General features: G+C 35.2%; 1 protein-coding gene across 1 annotated transcript in view; it reads right to left on the bottom strand.

Moving 5' to 3' along the window:
- Positions 1-19,982, bottom strand: part of LOC121418029 (nucleolar transcription factor 1-A-like) — a 29,320-nt gene extending 9,338 nt beyond the window's left edge. The window contains exons 1-11 of the mRNA XM_041611734.1: positions 19,675-19,982; positions 11,531-11,614; positions 10,663-10,841; positions 8,644-8,727; positions 8,031-8,186; positions 7,310-7,374; positions 6,693-6,822; positions 6,031-6,141; positions 5,114-5,241; positions 1,692-1,833; positions 165-206 (exon numbers count right to left, since the gene is read on the bottom strand). Coding sequence (XP_041467668.1) covers positions 165-206; positions 1,692-1,833; positions 5,114-5,241; positions 6,031-6,141; positions 6,693-6,822; positions 7,310-7,374; positions 8,031-8,186; positions 8,644-8,727; positions 10,663-10,841; positions 11,531-11,614; positions 19,675-19,801 — 1,248 coding nt within the window. The 5' untranslated portion in view covers positions 19,802-19,982. The remainder of the gene's footprint in view (positions 1-164; positions 207-1,691; positions 1,834-5,113; positions 5,242-6,030; positions 6,142-6,692; positions 6,823-7,309; positions 7,375-8,030; positions 8,187-8,643; positions 8,728-10,662; positions 10,842-11,530; positions 11,615-19,674) is intronic.
- Positions 19,983-20,115: the final 133 nt, after the last annotated feature.

Below are 20,115 nucleotides of genomic sequence, written 5' to 3'. Positions count from 1 at the left end.
TTGGTAGATTATGCCATGGGTATTGTGCGAGCCCATCATGCGAGTGATAGCCAAGACGAGTCTTCTTAGGTGTAAAAATAACCCAGCCCTTTTTATAAGAAACTATATTAAAATATCACATATTATAAAATATCACATGGAAAAATACTGGTATGTAAATTTACCTCAATATATTTCTCAAGTTCTCTTTCATAATGCTCCTTCATCTGTTGATCATGAAATAAAAATAATACAAATTACTCATTTATGACAAACAATCCACCATTTCATTCATTAACCACCTACAGCCTTATAAAACCCTTGTGCTAAGGGATTTTTACACACATGTTACAAACACAAATTCACATGCAAATCACTTGAAGTTCAACGTATCTTTTCACACCGACTATGAATTCAAATAAATCCATCTTCCCCATCAACTCACACCTCAAGATATCCTTCAGTAAAGCAATTGTTTCTTCAGTCATTAAAACTAAGTGTCATCACAATCTCCCCCAAGCACTTTCTGCTTGTAAGTTGCCAATTTGAATTCAAATGATCAACCCCAAAACAGACAAATCTCAGGGAGAGCACCATCTATTGTCCATAGGCAAAGATTTCAATATTCAAGTGCTGTTTATGAAGTAGGGGGTATGAACAGTGTAGACGAATCCTTCAAACTGGCAACAGGAAGAACATGTCATCACATGGTCCAAACTGAAAACACTACCAAATCATATTATATGATGCGTGCTCAATCTCTTGATAATTCTACAATTAAAGTATAGTCTACCATTTTGCATGCCTAAAGCCGACATTCTACAAATCCAGTAGTATAATAATAAAGGGTTTCATTGATATCAACTTGTCATAAATTCATTAAGGGGTCCGTCTTACAAAGAGTTGCGATTGATCCTATCAATAGCAACGTTGGAAAGCCAGCAAAGTCAACATATGAAATGCATATTTGTTCAAAAAAAATTCTAGATATGAATGTATATCCATATAAATTCATTGATTTCTTAACAATTTTGTGGGTTCTCCTTTATTTACAATTGACATCTTGCAAATTTCCTGCTGAAAAAAATATGACACAGATGGATTTCCATCGAGTTATGACTAATTGGATCAATCATAACTCATTGTAAGATGGGGCCCTGACAATACAGTCACACCAAATGGCCATGGTCATTAAGTTGACCTATTCCCTACCCAGGCTACCTGGTTGGGTGAGTAAGGGTAAAAAAAAAATTATTGCATTTTTTGTACTATTTCTTATTCTTGCTTTGTACATGGTGTCTTGTTTTTGATTTCTGAAAGTGCCAAATCAAATAATAATAATAATAGACTTCCTCCAAACATGACCAATGGTACATCATCAGAAATAAAGTGAGGTTTGGGCCCCGTCTTACAAAGAGTTGTGATTGAATGATCTAATCAATCACTACTATGGACAGCCAGCAAAGTCAACATCTATTATGCATATTTGTTCAAAATATTTTATAACTATAATGTCTTTTCATGCATTCATCGTTTTCATGAAAATTCACTATGCCTCTCTTTGTATACAAAGGACATTGTGCACAATTTTCTGTAGAAAAAATGATGACACTTTTCCACAGAGTATTGATTGGATCAATTGCAACTCTTTCTCAGACGGGGACTTTCTGGTGTCAGCTTTGTCCATGTGACTATGGCATTGTTTTGCTTACCCTAGCTGCCTTCATCTTATATTCTGCTTTACCCTTGTCACTCAACTGGCTCCATCTTGTGCTACACTGCAACATCTTTTCCTTAGGAGAGACATCTTCCATCTGTTTAAGCATCTCGGAACAAAATAAACTGTATGCAGTCCTGCAAAAAAAAAACCCACAAAATTTAACTCTATGTCAAAGGACAAGTCCACCCCAACAGAAAGTTGATTTGAATAAAAAGAGAAAAATCTAACAAGCAAAACGCTGAAAATTTCATCAAAATCGGATGTGAAATAAGAAAGTTATGACTTTTTAAAGTTTTGCTTATTTTCACAAAACAGTTGCATGAACATCCTGGCCAGTATGCAAATGAGGAAACTGATGACATCATCCACTCACTATTTCATTTGTAGAGTATCATAGGTCGCATGTCATAAGGTGGTCCAATTTCGCGGACAGGGTAAAAATGGTCAAAAAAATTATTTTTTTATATGTTATAGCTATTACCATTCTCTAAATAATGAAAAAGTCTTAAGTCTCGAATACCTTTATTTTTCCTTCAAATGACTAATTAACAGCTAATTATTACATAGACGTCAATGTAAATGTGAATTTTGAAATGTGTTTTTCTAAAATTGGACCTGCTGCACATAAAATGGTGTCAAAAGTTAATGCAACATTGGATCACCCAGTATTTTGCAGTTATAATCTTGAAACATCAATGATTAAATCTGTACCAAAAATCGAATAATTATCTATTATTTTATGCATATTAATTATACTAATTAATTAGCAGTATTTAATTTCACATTTTTGCCCCCAAAATACCTGTCACTGTATTTGTATGCTTGGCAAAATGACAACATCATGGGTAGAAATGTTTGTTGCAATGATACACAACATTTGTACTAAAAATTAAGATTATAAATTAGATAATTAACCAAATCTCTCGGTTTACTAATTGATGAGGTTGCAGATCAGAGCTGACATACACATGTATTCTATTGCTGCATATTTTCAAAATTGTCAAATTTTTATGACATTTAGTTGTTTCCTGCTTTAAAATGCCCAGAAATATGAGGATATCAGTCATATTACATATTATAGTAAGTTGTTAATTAGGTTTAATCAATATTTCATCATTTACCGCATCCACCGGCTCCGCCACCCCTGTTACTTCAAACTTAATGTGCTACAGTTTTTGTTCCTGATATTGTATTGATCTAATTCATAGTAATATATTTAGCCTATAGTTCTAGCTTCAAAATGAGATATTACTCAATAAATTTGGTCAAGATGCTGTGATGTAGCAACAATTTATCCATGGCACCGTGTGGAAAATTGTTCATACGCCACCCTTTTTGCATACCCAACTTATGAAATGCGACCCATATGAAATATGACATTTTCTAATTTTCTCCTCATTGTCAAATGAAACAACGATTAATTCCTCCCTGAACATGTGGAATTAGCATTGTTTAATAATATATGGTCCAGTCAATTTAGTCCTTATTGCCAAAACTGTAAAAAAAGAAATATCATATAATTCAAACAATAAGAAACAAAAGAAATAGTGAGTGATGGACATCGACTTTTTCATTTGCATGTCACTGAATTGTGCATATTGCTGTTTTGTGAAAAATAAAAGAAACTTTAAAATGTCTCAACTTTCTTATTTTACATCCAATTTTGATAAAATTTGCAGCGTTATGCTAGTTTGATTTTTCTCTACTTATTCAAATCAACATTTTTCTGGGGTGGACTTGAACTTTAAATAATACTGATGGAATGTTATACAACAAACAGACTCAAGTTTGGGTAAATCCCCCACCCCAACAGCAAATGTCACTAGTTCAATTCATTACTAGATTTATATGAAAGTGAGTGCCTTGAGACAGTTATAATATGAAGGGTACGAAATTTCTAAATCATGGAATTGGCTGAAATGTCATGCTATAACCTTCATAGGTTCTGATATACAATCCTTACAATTGTAAGATGAACGCTCAAATGCCATTTTGAAAGAAAAATAAACACATTACAGAGAGGAGAGGGTCCCTTATGCCTAACATTAAAAAAATTCCAATCTCAACAAAGTTGTCTGTTGAAAAAAACTAATTGCCATTAACCTTGTAAGGTCCATATTATGCAAATGTTATATTCTACTTTATTACTCCCATATTTAAAATATGGCATTCTTGCCTGGGGAAATTCTAGTAAGCTTGAACTTGATAAAATTCTGGTTACTCAAAAGAGAGCAATACTTATAATTTCCAATGCCCATATACAGGCTCCTGGCTCATACAGGTCCTCTCTTTTTAGAAAAAAGTGTTTCTGATATTTTCTTTCTGCAGTTGGGTTCTTTTACGTTTCAATTGAATAATAATAATTTGCCTCCGGCACTTAATTATACGTTCATAAAAAAAAAACCCAGTTGCATGACTATCCAACAAGCCAAGCATTTTCATTTCATCTTCCAAAAACCAGAACAAACTTTGCCCACAATACTATTATTTATTCAGGTCCAAAATATTGGAATTCTCTCAATCTCGATATAAAAAGATCTGTTAGCTTAACTGCATTTAAAAGAAAATTGAAAAAGTCTCTTTTGAGACAATATTACTTCTCGTAGAACCCAACTGTACGCTTTAAATACACAATATATATTTATTTACTTTTAGGATGATCAGAGAGTGGATTGGGCACCTGGTAGTCAGGGAAACTCTTATCAACAACATACCTCTTCTAAGTTTTGCTTCCTTTGATACTTTTTCTCACTTTACCTGACAACTATCAAGTTTTTTTTCTTCTTTTCCTCGTCTGCCAGGTGCTCCATCCCCTCACTATGACCGTATGTTTGTCATTGTAAATAAATTACATGTATTCATATTTACAGCTGCAGATACCCTCACATAGGACCCGTCTACTATTTTCTATTTCATTGACATACAACCAATTCTGTAAAAATATTTCATGTTATCCTTAAACATCGCAATCATGAACAGCAATATAATAGAGGGGTCTTCTTTCCTCCTTTCTTTCATGTTTTGCTTTGTCTTCCTTGTCTTGTCTAGTAACCTATGTGTCCCTGTTCTTTGTAACGTTCTCTGTTTTCGTCCTTGTCCAGTTTCTGTAACTTTCTCCGAACTCAGCTCTATTTTTTCTGTAACTATATTTAGCTATCAATGATTACACATTATTTGTTAAGGGCCTATCCACGACAAGCTTTTGCTTTCCTTAAGTCCATCCACATTGAATCCGCATTTATATTGTAATTATGCATACTATTTCGGAATGAGATATGTTTTTTTTGTATTTTGATTGATTTGTGGAAAATAGAATGAAAGATTGGAATCTTAGATACTCTATGATGATTTACACAAATTACCATTCACCAAAGATGGGTTTTACAAAATGGATCAAGAAACTAGTTTTCTTACATGGGTGGTTTAGATGGCCTGCCCTCTTGATGTTCTTTGATACCAAGCTCTTTTTTGGTGAGAAGAGGTTTCTGATTTGTAGGGACCTTGAAAGCAGGATGGTTCTCTATAAATGTCTCCATCGCTTTCTGTAAAATAAAAAACATCAATTCACTTATCGACAATGATGCTAAATGTAGATATTTCTGTTTTATTCAACGTTGCAGGTAATATCACATATCAGGTGATATAAATTTTTGAAATGTTTATAAAACATAGGATCCTCTAATAACAGAAAAGGTAAGTAAAAGTGATTGGTGAGAAGAGTGAATTTGCTTTTTGTTTCTGTCAAAATAAAGCAAAGAAGTATTTTGCCTTTATTAAAAGACAGATTCTCATATTTGTTTAATGGACAAATGCTTTAAGTTACAGAACAGATTTTTTCATTTAGGTACAAATGATTCAATAAATAATTCAAGACATTTATCAAACAAGTTGGAATAAAAAGGCAATCAAATAATTCAAGTGATCTAATGACATAACCAAAATGTCTGTCAGATTTCACATAGGGAAATGTACGAAAGGGAAAGTGCAACATTTTCTCCTCTAAATAGATCAAACGTAACAATGAGAGTAATGACCAAGCTGAATTTAATTAATTAATTACGAGTGAACAAGTATCATAACTCTACAGAAAAAACAACAAGAACAAAATGATAACACCATAATATAAATATTCTGACAATTTTTTTTTCACTCTTCAGAAATGATTTGAATCCTTGAGCAATATAGCATCGCTGGGCTGTTAATAACATCACATCTCAACATCTGTAAATTTTGAGGTCAGCTGAGAAAATGGTAGAAATATGTCGATGGCAACCCCATTACATATGAAAACAGACTCGTAGCTGAATGTAAGAAATTTCCCCTGTACTCACATCGTAGTTTGGTTTCTCTGCAATGGAGGCAAGGATCCATTTCATTCTCTTTCGTTCAGAAAGACCATTCCATTCTTGTCTCATCTTTGATTCAGCTTCTCCTTTGGTCACCTAGTTAAATGAATGTATAATACAATTCTTTGCTTTGCATCACTTTTACTAACAAAAAGCAAGTGTAAAAATAACAATACAGATACATTTTATACATTGAATTAGGTATAAGAAAAGAGAGTCTAGAACATGATCATAATACAAACAAAGGACAGATTAAGCCAAAATAAAGAAATAAATACGAAATGCAGTGTCGCCAACGATTGTGAATTATCAGCCACTTTTTTCGCCTGTATTTCCCGTATCTAGATTTGTATATTGAAACCTTCATATGATACTATTAGCAAACCTTAAATCAACCATGAAGAGCTATAAAAATAATTTTCATGCTAAAATTTTTGGACCAAAAGTTATAATCACAGCTGCAATGCATCCATTTTGCTCTGTTTGCAGGTTCGCACTTATTTTACTCCACTGCAGAATTGCTGCGACATTGATCGATCATGATCCTAAACAGAACGAAATGGTTGCACCCGTGCACAGGGATATTTAATCATTACGATTTAGAGATTTGGAAAATTATTTATAGAAAACAATTAGGCTCTCCCTACCTGTGGATTATCTGTAAGCAGCTGTGCATGTCTCTTCTCTGAGTATAACTTGTATGGGGTGGGCAGGGGAGGGGGCTTGGATGCCCCTTTGCTTGCCTTCAACTGGGCTTTGTAATCCGGATGGTCATCACTAAAAAAAAAACACAGAGGAAATAATAGTATATAATACTTGCTAGTATCATATTAGTAGCAATATTAATTAGAAGTTAAGTGAATTTGAAATACATATCACCAGTATCCAATTCAAAAGAGCGAAATTCCATGTAAAAAGGATTTTAGCGATACAGTCAAAACTGTAGGTGTGTAAATATATATCTATGTCAATTTCAATAAGATAAATAAGGCTGATATATGATCTATATTCCTAAGTCATAATTGACAAGACCCCTCTCCAAATCAGTTATTTCTTAACCCTATCCACAAAGCATGGACCAGTGATTTACATAAATTTGTGTATATATCAGAGTGTATCAATTATTGATAGCCAGATTGAATTGGGGCAAATTTCACTCAACACCAATTCACAGAGTATCTAATGTTTTATTGTTACCATTTTAGCTGAAACCTTTAGATCAAAATCACTTGAATATTCAGAATCATTACAGGGTAAAACTCACTAAAACTTCTCCATAGCTTGCTCATATGCCCTCGTCTCGATCTCATACCTCTGAAAATATTTATTCTGTGAATGCAAGGACAAAAAGAGATAAATATTCAGGATTATAATAGTAATTCTGCAGTAAACTAGTTTGAATTACTAGCTTCAATCTACTAAATTCCTCAAATTTCTGTTCCAATATGCTCAGTACCTAATTGCATACATGATGTACTTTATGGACAAAGAACTGCTGGCTTTTCATAGGTGTGATTGATGGGATCAATTGCACTCCTTTGTAAGACGGGGACAAGATGTTAACTAAATTAAACAATTAACACAGCTCTGAAAATTTACATGACAACCAGTGTCTTGAATAAGAGGAAACATCACATTGCACAAAGAACAGCAGGGGCCTGTAACACAAAACTTAGCAATGATCGTAGAACATTTTCTACGATCGATTCCATTGACTACACTGTACAATTAATCATGAATATCAAGCTTACGATCACCTTTGTGTTACGGAACCCAGATCAATTTATTTTCACCTCTATTTTATGCCATGATTCTATCACAGCCCTTCAGAGAAACAACATCAACCAATTATCTGGGCCATGTTAAAAGAGCTTGATCATCGGGCTGGTTTGATTACTTTGATCATTCAATCAAACATACAAATCACATGTAAGATCAACCACCAAGTGCTTTGCGTTACAGCTCTCTCTCTCGTGACTACTCACCCTCTTCTTCTCTTGCAATTCTTTGAACTTGATGGACAGCATCTGTGTGATCTGGACTTGAGACATGGTGGAATGTTTCTCCTTCATCTTCTTGTTCTTCTCTTTGTAGAACATGAAGAACGGCGTCAACGGCTTCTTTGGCATGTCTGGATGAACCTGTGAGTTCAAGTACAGTAGACTATGTTAAGTTCATCTTCCATTACAATTATGCAAACTTGTGTTCATTACATCATCAAATTGAATTTTGGCTAAGCCAAAAAGATTTCAGAGGTCCAACATAAGTAGATTAAACTCTGTATATTCTCTGTTGGAGGGAACACACTTGGGAAACTGGCTGCTTGTGTGAAAAAGTGTTTTGAAAACTGATCAGGGTTTTCCTACTTTAAATATTGTCACCTGACACCATCATCATCATCTTGGCTAATCACCATTATAAGCATCATCCCACTCACTATCATAATTATGTCCAGCACCAAAATCACACCCACCACCACCATTATCACCAGCGTTATCATCATCATCATCACCATCATCATCATCAGCATCAACATCAGCATCATCATCATCATCATTTATATCGATGATTGAGACAGTATAGTGGATGAAATCTTACCAGTTTTTTAACAATGTAGTTTGGAGTTTGGACCAGGGCTGCTGCTTCATTGGCAACATCTGCCAAGGTTTTGTACTTACGGATCTGGAAGATGAAAGAAAAATACAGGATATAAGTAGGAATAGACTATACTTAAGTCAAAATCACCTTTGTCATCATTTTACTTTGGGAACAGTTTTATAAAGTGACAATTTTCTTTCTTTGGTCCAACAAAAAAAAATTGTGCAGGCCGGAAATCCAAGATGGCCACCACTTTCCCCGAATATCACGTTTTTGGTCATAAAATTGACATTTTGTGGAATTTTCACATGCTTTTTATGCATACAGGAAGTGTCACAGATGATTAGTTGTTGACTCTATACAATGATTTACGAAATTTCATGATTTTTCTTGCAGATATATTGCAGATTTGAAGATCGCGAATACATGGTCATGGTTCGATCCAAAGTTTTGATCGCACGTACACACCGTATGCACAAGCCAGAAGAAAATATTAGGATCACCAGACAGTGTTGGGGGTCCTATTTCATCTTATTCAGTGTGTTGATGGGGAAATACTAGTGTGTGGAGCGCATACATGTTATTATTTTTATGGTCAAAATGAAGTCCTTAACAATTTCCATTGAAATAAAAATATAAAAAAGTCTAAATACAGAGAAATACAAAAAAAATTAGAAACCAATAAAATACATAAGAAAATAATTGTGATATTGAAAAATTTTCAGGGTAGATTTCATAATAAGAGTCGAACACAAAATTAGCATCTTATTTTGTTAATAAGATCTAACTTTTGATTTTACGCATAAATAAGCATAATTTATGAGATATGAAATTTTATGAAGAATTTGATATTACGATTTTGTAGATTATGTCATGGCCAACAGGTGTGCTAATTTTTGTCAAGATTGTGCAATCATGGCAGAGATCAGAGGGGGGGGGGGGCTGATTCAGCCCGTCCAGTAATCTTAGGCATCGAAATAGCCCAGTTTTATTAGGGTTAATAATCTAAGATTTTGATGCTGATTCCCTTAACATGGCCTAAGTTCATTGACCCAACATGACCTTTGACCTAAATCATGTGACCTGAAACTCGGTCAGGATATTCAGTGATACTTAATAACCCTGATGGCCAAGTTTAAGAAATTACGTCCATATACTTTTTAAGTTATGATATTTTAAAAATTCAACATGTTGATTTGGCTTAAAGGGGAATCCAACCCAAACTAAAACTTGTTTTTATAAGGAAAAGAAAAATCAGACAAGATGATAGGTGAAAGTTTGAACAATATTGGACAAACAAAAAGAAGGATATGAATTTTTAAAAGTTGTAAATATTGGTAATCACTATACCCATGGAGACTTCAAATTGGCAGCATATGGGATGTCATAGTGATGTAAGGCAAGGACTACTCTTCCATGTACTCCAATACATATTATGGCTAAAATGTCATTTTTCCCAAAAGTTTTATTTCAAATTATATTTTTCTTTCATGAGGACATAAAACAATATACTACATGGGTCATATTTAGATTACTGCCCCAGGGGAATGGGTACTTAGGAGAAAACCACAAATCCCTGATAATAAAGTACATGGCCTATGGGAAAGTTGTCCTTGCCCCTTGTCATAATTTACTTACCCAGTTGCCAATTTGAAATCTACATAGTATTAAAGATCTCAATTTCAAAGCAGCTATAACTTTCTTATTGCTTGTCCAATTTCTTTCAAACTTTCACCATTCTGTTTAATTTATTTTTCTCCTTCCCAACACAACATTTTATGGCCAAGGCTGGATTCCCCTTTAAGTTAGGTTTAGATTTCAATGTTGACAACGCCATCATCACCATCAGGAAGGAGCGCATATAGTCTCGCTATGCTATTCAGGTGAGACTAAAACCAGACGTAACTGGCCAATGGGTGGTACTGAAATTTCATGCTTTCAAGATTTTTTTTCACCATGCAAATCCAATACATACAAGTTGATTAATATTGGTAAGGTACATGCAAGAAAGTGATCTACCTCTGCCTGTATGCTGTTCCATTCATTCTTACAGTCCTCTGCAGTGTAGGGACCAAATTGGACCAAGTTCCAGTCTAACTTTGAGACCCTGGACTTGTAGGACTGGTTATCCTTCTTTGGGGCCTGTTTCTTGATGCTTGCTATCAGGGTCAGTCTATCCTGAAGCAAGAATTTCAGACCTACATGTTGAGTAGACACAATGGGAGGAAATGAGAATGGAAATGGGTACAATGAAGAAAGAATGCCCGAAATATGTCACTTGAAGTCTCTATGAGTCACCGTGCATTTATATGTCATGATTGTCATTATTATTCCAATACTTAACATCATTTTGCACTTCTTTCTTCAAACGAATACATAACATACACATTTTTATTTGTTTCACTAAACAATGAAGTGGTTGATTCTTAATACAACACATGTTTAAGTCAGCATCATCATCATCTTCCTTTTTATTTCCTTATTTGGTATCATTTTTCTTTTGTTGATAATGATGGTATTAATATTGTAATTTTTGTTAATGACTTTATTCTCTCCATAACAACATCCTCATCATTATTCATTATGCTGATTATGCTGTCCAGTAGTGAACACCATACCTACTTAGTATCCATACTTACCTATTCCCATTCGATCGCCACGCTCTAATACACCAGAAAAATCAAACTTCTCCTATAAAAGGAGAAGAGTTTGCGATGCAGACTAGACTCTTCTCCTTTTATAGGAGTAGTTTTTTTTCCCGGTTTATGCGACCTCGGTGATCGAATGGCATTTAAGGGAATAGGCAAGTATGGTGCATCTAAAGTAGATTGAAGATGATGCTGAATACAGTCAAATTTGTATGATCACAAACACTGATATTTCTTACCATTTTCTGTCTTGATCTTCTTCACTCCTGTTTCTCCTTCTTCATTCCCCTCCTCCTCTTCCAATTTGCGTTTTGGACTTGCAACTGGAGATACAGAAAAAAAAGACAGTTTTGATTACTTACTTTTTTTATGGAAGGGAAGGGAAAAGATATTTAGCTTCCATAGTGATTTGGATGTTGGTTTTTTTATGGAGTGAAGCTGAGGAAAGACAACATATTACCAAGGTAGCATGTAGTACTACATGTAGTTCTACATGTAGTTCGTCATCATACCAGATTTTTTGAGGGTGAATTTTGTTTTTGTACTTTATACATCACAGAATTGTTTTCTTTTAAAATGCACATAGCAGGCATATCAGAATTGATTTGTTAATTGGTAATATTGGGAAAATATCTGGGTCAATCCATGTCAAATCAACCAATTTTCAGAAAATTTGTCACCCGACCCCTGTGATTTTCTTTAAACTCGCACTAAATATTCTCCTTAGTGTCTGATGGAAAATTCCGAAATATTTTGCCCCAAGGTCAAATGGTTGCTAAGATACAGCCTCCCTTTAATATCATGGTCGAGCAACTGACTGTTAAAAAAAACAAGAGGAACGCCTAAAGCTGGCAGTCTCTCCTGCATTACGCAATTCGATATATCAATAGTGTTGACTTTGAATACAGATATTGAATAAATAGTCACAGAAGAAAACACTCATATGATAATAACATACTATGTCCATTGACCAAAATGACATTTGACCATGATCATGTGACCTAAGATGTGTGCAAAACAATCATTCAATACTCAATTGTCCTACATGTAATGTGTATTTCATGTACTACATACATTCCATTTCTAAGTTATGATGCCAATTCAACGAATACCGAACATGGCCAAAGTTCATGGACCATAAATGACCTTTAATCTTGGTCATGTGACCTGAAATGCACACAGGATGTTCAGGGATACATGGCTACTCTTTTGTTCAAGTTTCATGAATTAGATCCATTATGATGACCATTTCAAAAATACCCCAATATTATCATAGTTCTTTGACCCTAAATGACCTTGGTCATGTGACCTAAAACATACACAGGATATTCAGGGAAACATGGTTAATCTATGTCTAAGTTTCATGAACTAGTCTAGATCCATAAAGATTTTGAAGGTATGATGAAGATTCCCCAACATTATCAAAGTTCATTGACCCTAAATGACCTTTGACCTTGGTCATGTGACCTGAAACTCGCCCAGGATGTTCAGCAGAGCTGCCAACCTAAACAAGAATATTTTAGTATTTTTAAAGCTAACTATCAGTATTTTTTGGCAAGGAAATAATTATTTTCAAAGAAATATCATAAGATAACACATAAAACTGAAACTTTAGAAATCAGTATTTTGCATGAAACCATCAGTATTCTACTGATTTTTCAGTACTAAATACTGAAAATCAGTACTACTTGGCAGCTCCAATTCAGGTATACATATTTTCTCCTATGTCTAAATTTCATACACTAGAATTGAAATTCTAAGTTATGATGACCATTGCACAATTCCCCCATCATGGCCAAAGTTCATCGACCCTAAGTAACCTTTGACCTTGGTAATGTGAGCTTAAACTAAGGCAGGATCTTCGGTGATACACTATTACCCTTATGCATAAGTTTTATGAACTAGGTCCATATAATTTCAACATTTCAAAATTTTAAGCCTTGGTGAAGATTTCGATATTGATTCTCACAACATGGTCTAAGTTCATTGACCCTAAATGACCTCTGACCTTGGTATTGTGACCTGAAACTCGGTCAGGATGTTCAGTAATACTGGATTACTCTTATGTCCAAGTTTCATGAACTAGGTCCATAAGTTATGACATTTCAAAAACTTAACCTTGGTGGTTAAGATTTCAATGTTGACGCCGCCTCCGCTGAAAAAGCCGTGCCTAGTCTTGTCTGCTATGCAGGCGAGGCAATAAAACCTTCGTGAAAATAACACCTTCTACAGGACCCCAACATGGTCAAAGTACATTCATGTCATGTGACCTGAAACTTATGAAGGATGTTCGCTGATACTTGGTTACTATTCTGTCCAAGTTTCATGAACTAGATCCATTTACTTTCAATGTTATGATTCTTCAAAAACTTAAACTTTTGCAAAGATATTTTTTTGATTCCCCATTCGTAATCTACGGCGTTTGACCTTAACTCACACAGATTCAGTGATGCTTGACTACTCTTATTTCCAAGTTTTCTGAACTACAGTAGAACCATAAACTTTAATAAAGAGATATGATGAAAATCAACTAATACGACTCAAAATGACCTTTGACCTTGGTCATGTTACATGAAACTCTAGCAGGAGGTTCAGTTATTATCCTTACATCCTACTTTCATAATCATAGGTCCATATACTTATGACCACATTTAAAAAAGCTTAACCTTACAACTGTAGGTTAAGATTTCAATGTTGACGAAGCCAAAAATAGCAATGAACAAAATACAAAGTGGTTCACAAACAATATACATGTAGTCTCGGGTGATTTTGAGATCAATAAAACATGCAATATACTTTTTTTTACCCATGGATGACCGCTGATGTATCCGTTGTAGTTATCAAGATAATTTGTTTCAATTAATAAAAATTAACCTTTTATTTTAAACCAAGGTTAGCAAATTCAGTTACAACAAGAATGTTGCTAAGCAGGGCTCAACACTAGCAGCGGTCCCAGACCGGTAAAAATCACTGTTGGGCCAGTAGATTTTCAGAAATAGGAAGATTTACTGGTCCGACATGACCAGTAAAAAATATCATTGTAGGGCCAGTAATTTTTCCAAAAATAGCAAGATTTAAGGGTCCGACATGACAGTAATAAAATCCATTGTTGGGCCAATAACTTTTCCAGAAATGTTCAAATTCACTGCAAACTATTTTCCCCCGTTAAATTCTGCCATTCACACACAGAATAAACACAGAATGGATCGCACGCAAGTGTACAGTGTACATGAAGCCAGCCACACAGCCCACGTCGTAAATTCTCTACTGGCTGCGCGAACAAGCTTGGCTATACTCTGGCAGAAATCTCTCACAGAACTGTCAAAATTTACGGTTCATACTCATGAAAGGCTCTTATAAATGTCCATATTTCCTAAAATTGGAGTAACTCTGTCATTTTGAAGAACTAAAAGGAGAAATTTTCACTTCTGTTTTGGTTCAAACAGATCGGGTTTCGGGTGATATCGTCTGAATACATAATAGCCCCACATATGCATTTATGTGTGTGTTGATACACATGGTTTCTGACTGTCTTTCGTAGCTATTTTGAGCCAAAAAGAAACTGATTAATATTATTTATGATAGTTTAAGCTTTCTTCCTCTGTTTTCTTCCTATCTTTCTTTCCTTCTTTCTTTTTAATCTTTCTTTGTTTCTTCCCTCTCTTCTCTCATTTTTTTTGTTACTGTGTTTCTTTTTTAATTTCCCTTTTTATTCTTTAATTTATCCTTTCTGTCCTTTAAAAATATATTTTTCTCTATTTCTTTTTTCTCTCTCTCTTTCTTTCTTTTTTTTCTTTCTTCCTTCCTTCCTTCCTTTCTGTCTTTCTTTTTTTGGATATTTTTCTTTAATTCTTGAGTTCATCCATCCTATATTCATCTCTTCTCTTCTTCTTTTCTTTCCTTCATTCTTTGATTCTTTCTTCCATCCATCCGTCATTTATTTGTCCTTTCTTGTTTTTCTTCTTTCAGCCCTTCCTCTCTATCTAACATTCATTCCTTTCTTCTATCTGTCTTGTTCTTTCCTTTTCCCTTTGTTAAATCTATCCTTTACCTTACCTTTCTTTTTTTTGACTGCTTGCTTCCTTTCTCTCCAATCCATTATTCTTTCATTTCTTCCTTTCTTTGTCTTTCAGTCTTTTTTTTTTCTTCCTTTCATCTATTCTTTTACCTTTTCTTTTTTATACTGCTTGCTTCTTTCTTTCCTTCCTTCCCTTCCTTCTTTTTATTTATTTCTTTCTTTCCTATCATTTTACCTTTCCTTTATATCTTCCTTAATTCCTTTCTTCCTTCTTTCAATCCTTCCTTCCTCTCTCTCTTTCTTTCTTTCTTTTGTCCTTCTCTCCATCTCTCCTTTAGTTAACCCTTTCTTTTTTTGCTTCTTCTTTCTTTCTTTTACTACTTTCTGGATTTGTTCTTTCTGTCTGTATTGCTTGCTTCATTTCTTTCCTTCATTTCTTTTTTCTTTCTTATTTTTGTTCCTTCATTATTCCTTCTTTCCTTTCCTTCTTTAGTTCTTTCTTTTTTTTCCTTCCTTCACATATATCCTTTCTTTACCATTTCTTTTTTTTCTTTTTCCCTTCCTTCCTTTCTTTTATTCTTTCTTGCTTTCTTTATTACTTTATTTCTTCGTTTCTGTCTTGCTTTCTTTTTGTCCTTCACTCCTTCATTTTATTTTTTTGGGGGGGGGGACAAAAGGCTAGAAAAATAAACTTGCACCTTTTTTTATGTTTTCTTTATTTTTTGGGACCAGTAGATCTTAGGTTCATAAAAATATGAAAAACTGTGTATCAACTGGTCCGACATGAATAGGTTGGACCAGTAGAAAAAATGGGTTAGTGTGGAGCCCTGTGCTAAGGGAGCACATAATACGCCTGCCTTTAAATGGAAAATGGAATTACGGTACATGTATGGGTCAAGCAAGAGAAGTGGAAGGTGGCATCTTCACCTTTGACCTTAAAATCAATAGAATTGCTAATATCTATGCTAGTATCATACACACCAAATAATATGAGCCTAGGTTATGTTTAAAGTTATCATATTTACAAGGACTTCAGAAGGGAACAATGTTAACATGTGAAAGTGACCTTGACCTTTGAATCAATAGGCTTCCTGGGATTCATGCTAGTCTAATTCACACCAAACTATATGAGCCTAGGTTAAGTTTAATGGAAGTTATCGCATTTACAAGGACTGCAGATTGCAGAAGGGTATTGATAAAAACATATCACTGTGACCTTGACCTTTCACCTTTTGACCTCAAAATTGTTGGCTTCCTGGGATCCATGCTAGTATCATACACACCAAATTATATGAGCCTAGCCTAGGTTAAGTTAAACTGAAGTTATGTTTACAAGGACTGCAGAAGGGTATTCTGAAAATATGTCACTGACTCACTGTGACCTTGACCTTTGACCTTTTGAGCAAAAAAAACAATAGGCTTCCTGAGATCCATGCTAATATCATACACACCAAATTATATGAGCCTAGATTAACTAAAGTAATCGCGTTTACAAGGAAAAGTTATTGGACAGACACCAAGTGTGATACCATAATACGTCCCGTCTTGGATGGGCATATAAAAAAAGTTCAAGAAAAGTGATATTACTAGGTATTAAGCTTAGATTATGAGGGAGATTAGAAAATTATTTTTCCAGCATTGTTATGATTTTGAAATGAAAAAAAAATGCCCCCAAATAACAATACAGATCTGAGATCTGAGATCTACCTTTAGGTAAAAACATTTTATTTGTAACAAAAAACTAACATCGTTAAAAATGAATTTCAGAACAAAACTAGAAATTTGACATGTCCAAAGGACACAGATGCTCCTGCTTAACATGATCAGAAGTTCATTCAGTATATAATTGAACTTAATATCATGCAGAAACCAACATGCATATATATATAATGAACACATTTAGACTTTTGACCTGAAGACTCACCCTTTCTTATTCTATAATAATCTCTAACAGAAGATATGACAGGCCATTTGATGTGACCTGTCTTTTGGTGTCATCTACCCAGACAACAGACATATTTAATATCTAGTGAATATTTCCAAAGTTATCATGAGGAAACCTCGCATATATGAGATGTGACCTTTGACCTGTGGGCTCTAAATTCGAACTTAGCCTGTGTTTTGTTGTCATCTACCTACACACGCAGTTTTTTTTTAATATCTGTTAATACTTCATAAGTCATCATGCGGAAACAAACTCGCATATTTCATGAGCTGTGACCTTTGATCTGTGGACTCGAACCTGTATTTTGGTGTCATCTACTTACACACCCAAATTTTTCTAATCTGTTCTGAATATTTTACAAGTAATCATGTGGAAATCAACTCACAAAGTTAATCGGCTGTGACCTTTGACCTGCGGACTCTGAATTTGAACATAGCCTGTATTTTGGAGTCATCTACTTACTGTTTTAATCCATTGTTTTAATCCATTAAATATTTTTTGAGTTATCACGCAGAAATCAAGTGGGGGGGGGGGGGGCGGAGGGACCGACGGGGGCAATGCTTAATGCCCCCTCCAGACGTTGTCTGCGGGGCATAAAAAAGTAGGTCTCTGTCAAACTTTGTTCAGGTGAGACAAAAAATTAAGCTCATACCCCTTTCATAAACCCAATTATGCGGCTAATAGCAGCATAATTTGGTCATAAAATCGGAGGAGGACCAGAGTTATCCGCAATATTTTGATGCTGCAATTATCCGCATAACAGCAGCATCGGAACCAGATTTTGACTTCACGAACGCACAAGGTCATCCTTTTCCAACGCAATCGCATCAGAGGGGGTGTGTGCGGTTGCCGTGACGATTATCTGCCTTTTTCAGGACAGGTGCTCGTTAAAATAGTGCGGATTATTTTCGGAGTTAGAATCATCCGCTTTACTCTTAGGCGGCTAATTGGAGAATGGGTTTATGAAAGGGGTATTAGATTAATAATAAGGCAGATTAGAACATTTTTCAAACATTGTTATGATTAAAAACAAAAAAAATCCCCCCAAATAACATACAGTCTACATCTACCTTTTTTTTAAAACTTAAAAGCAACATCTTTAAAATAGATTTCTGAACAAAAAAAAAACACAAAAGACAAAGTAAATTGGACATGTTGGATGAATTCATTTATTCTACACGAAGCCTAGATCTTTATTTCAATTATTATGCCAGGTTTAAACCCCCCCCCAAAAAAAAAACGACCATTAAAAGTTTATATCAAATTATCATGATTTGTATTTAAAAAAGGGGGAGGCCAAAATTCAAGTAGATCAAATGTTCACTTCAGAGATGCATTTATTTGAACTTTGAATTGAAGCAAAGCAATAGAATTGAACTTTTTTTTTGAAGTTTCTATCTCAGTTAGACCCTGCTAAATAATGGTTTTGCCCAAAAAACGGGGGTCGACTGCCAGAAGAACGGTACCACAAAGTACCGCCCGACGGAGGAGGAGCCGATGAATGAATGGGCACTACAGGGTCTATGTCTACTGACCACAAAATATTTATACTGGTCACTTCCAACAAACAATGAAACAAACCTGACGAAAAGAGCACTGCAAAATTGCTCAAACAATACCTAATACTATCAACAGAGGCAAAGCTTGAAGTAAACATTCTGAAAATGAGAACATTCGCGAACAGCGTCACGTATGAGAAAATAGCACACGACATTCACAAGGATATTCTGTTCACGTCATAGCCGCGCCATCGCACGAGAGTAAGCCCCGCCCGCCCGGGGGCTGCTACTCCTTGGCATTGAAAATAGAACGGCAGCGACATGGCTGACAAACAGCTCGTTCGATAATGCGGCGACCATGCCGCAGCACTGCGGGCTTTCCAGCTCAGCCCGTTACACAGGGATGCCCGGGAATTTGATCAAGTCACGGGTTTCACGACTCGCCAGCGTGGGGCGACGTCCGCGCCGCTACACACGCGGCGTGCGTCAATTGAACTTGCTGGCTCATTAACAAATTCATGGAAGAACATCAATATTTGCAAGTCTTAATCTCAACATGCTCAAAATATTAAGAAATAGTAACAATTACTGATGGATACATAACTACCATAGATATGATTAGAATACAAAAAAATTGTAATTTCTGATAAAATTATGAGAAAACGGTCAATTTCCATACCGGAACTTCGACGCACAAAAGCTGATGAGCGGATTCCTATGCTAACATACCCGAGACTTACCCGGCCATCTTGATTGCTGAATCGGCTCATAAAATCGCATATAACATAAAAATGACGCATGGTTTCTAAGAGGGAATGTAGCGAAAATAACCTCACAAATGTGAACTACAATCTGGTACTAATGAATAAAACATATTTCACAAACACACGCAAAAATTACGAAATTAAAATGTCCACTCACTTTCAGCGTCCATGATGGCTGTCTCTATAACTTCTTGATTCGCCCCAACGCTCTCGGGTCCCGACCCGCTTCCTCCGCGCCCGCTATCCAGCGCGGAGTCTATCGGCTGCATAGGCGCCAGGATCATCACGGTACGCACCGAGAACAAAAAATAGTACCCTTGAAAAAATTATATAATAACAAATCTAAGGAGTGTTTAAGACTGTGGGTAGTTATTTACTTAATTAATTCCACATCACTGATTTCAAACACAAGATCTTCGGCTAGTAGAGTTCAATATTTAATTTTGATCCCCTCTGTTTAGCTTTACTCACGTGGACTATATTAATTAGGCCGCTATCTACAACCTCGTTCACTAATATTGTTTTAATTTATGTTTTATACACGGCATGCACAACGCAGACCATCATCTAATGTTTCAATTGGAGTGACCAAGGATGA

This window comes from Lytechinus variegatus, chromosome 1, assembly GCF_018143015.1.
Source record: "Lytechinus variegatus isolate NC3 chromosome 1, Lvar_3.0, whole genome shotgun sequence".
Taxonomy (NCBI): domain Eukaryota; kingdom Metazoa; phylum Echinodermata; class Echinoidea; order Temnopleuroida; family Toxopneustidae; genus Lytechinus; species Lytechinus variegatus.
The sequence above is the reverse complement of the archived record's forward strand: the minus strand, read 5'-3'. Positions and strand labels throughout refer to the sequence as shown.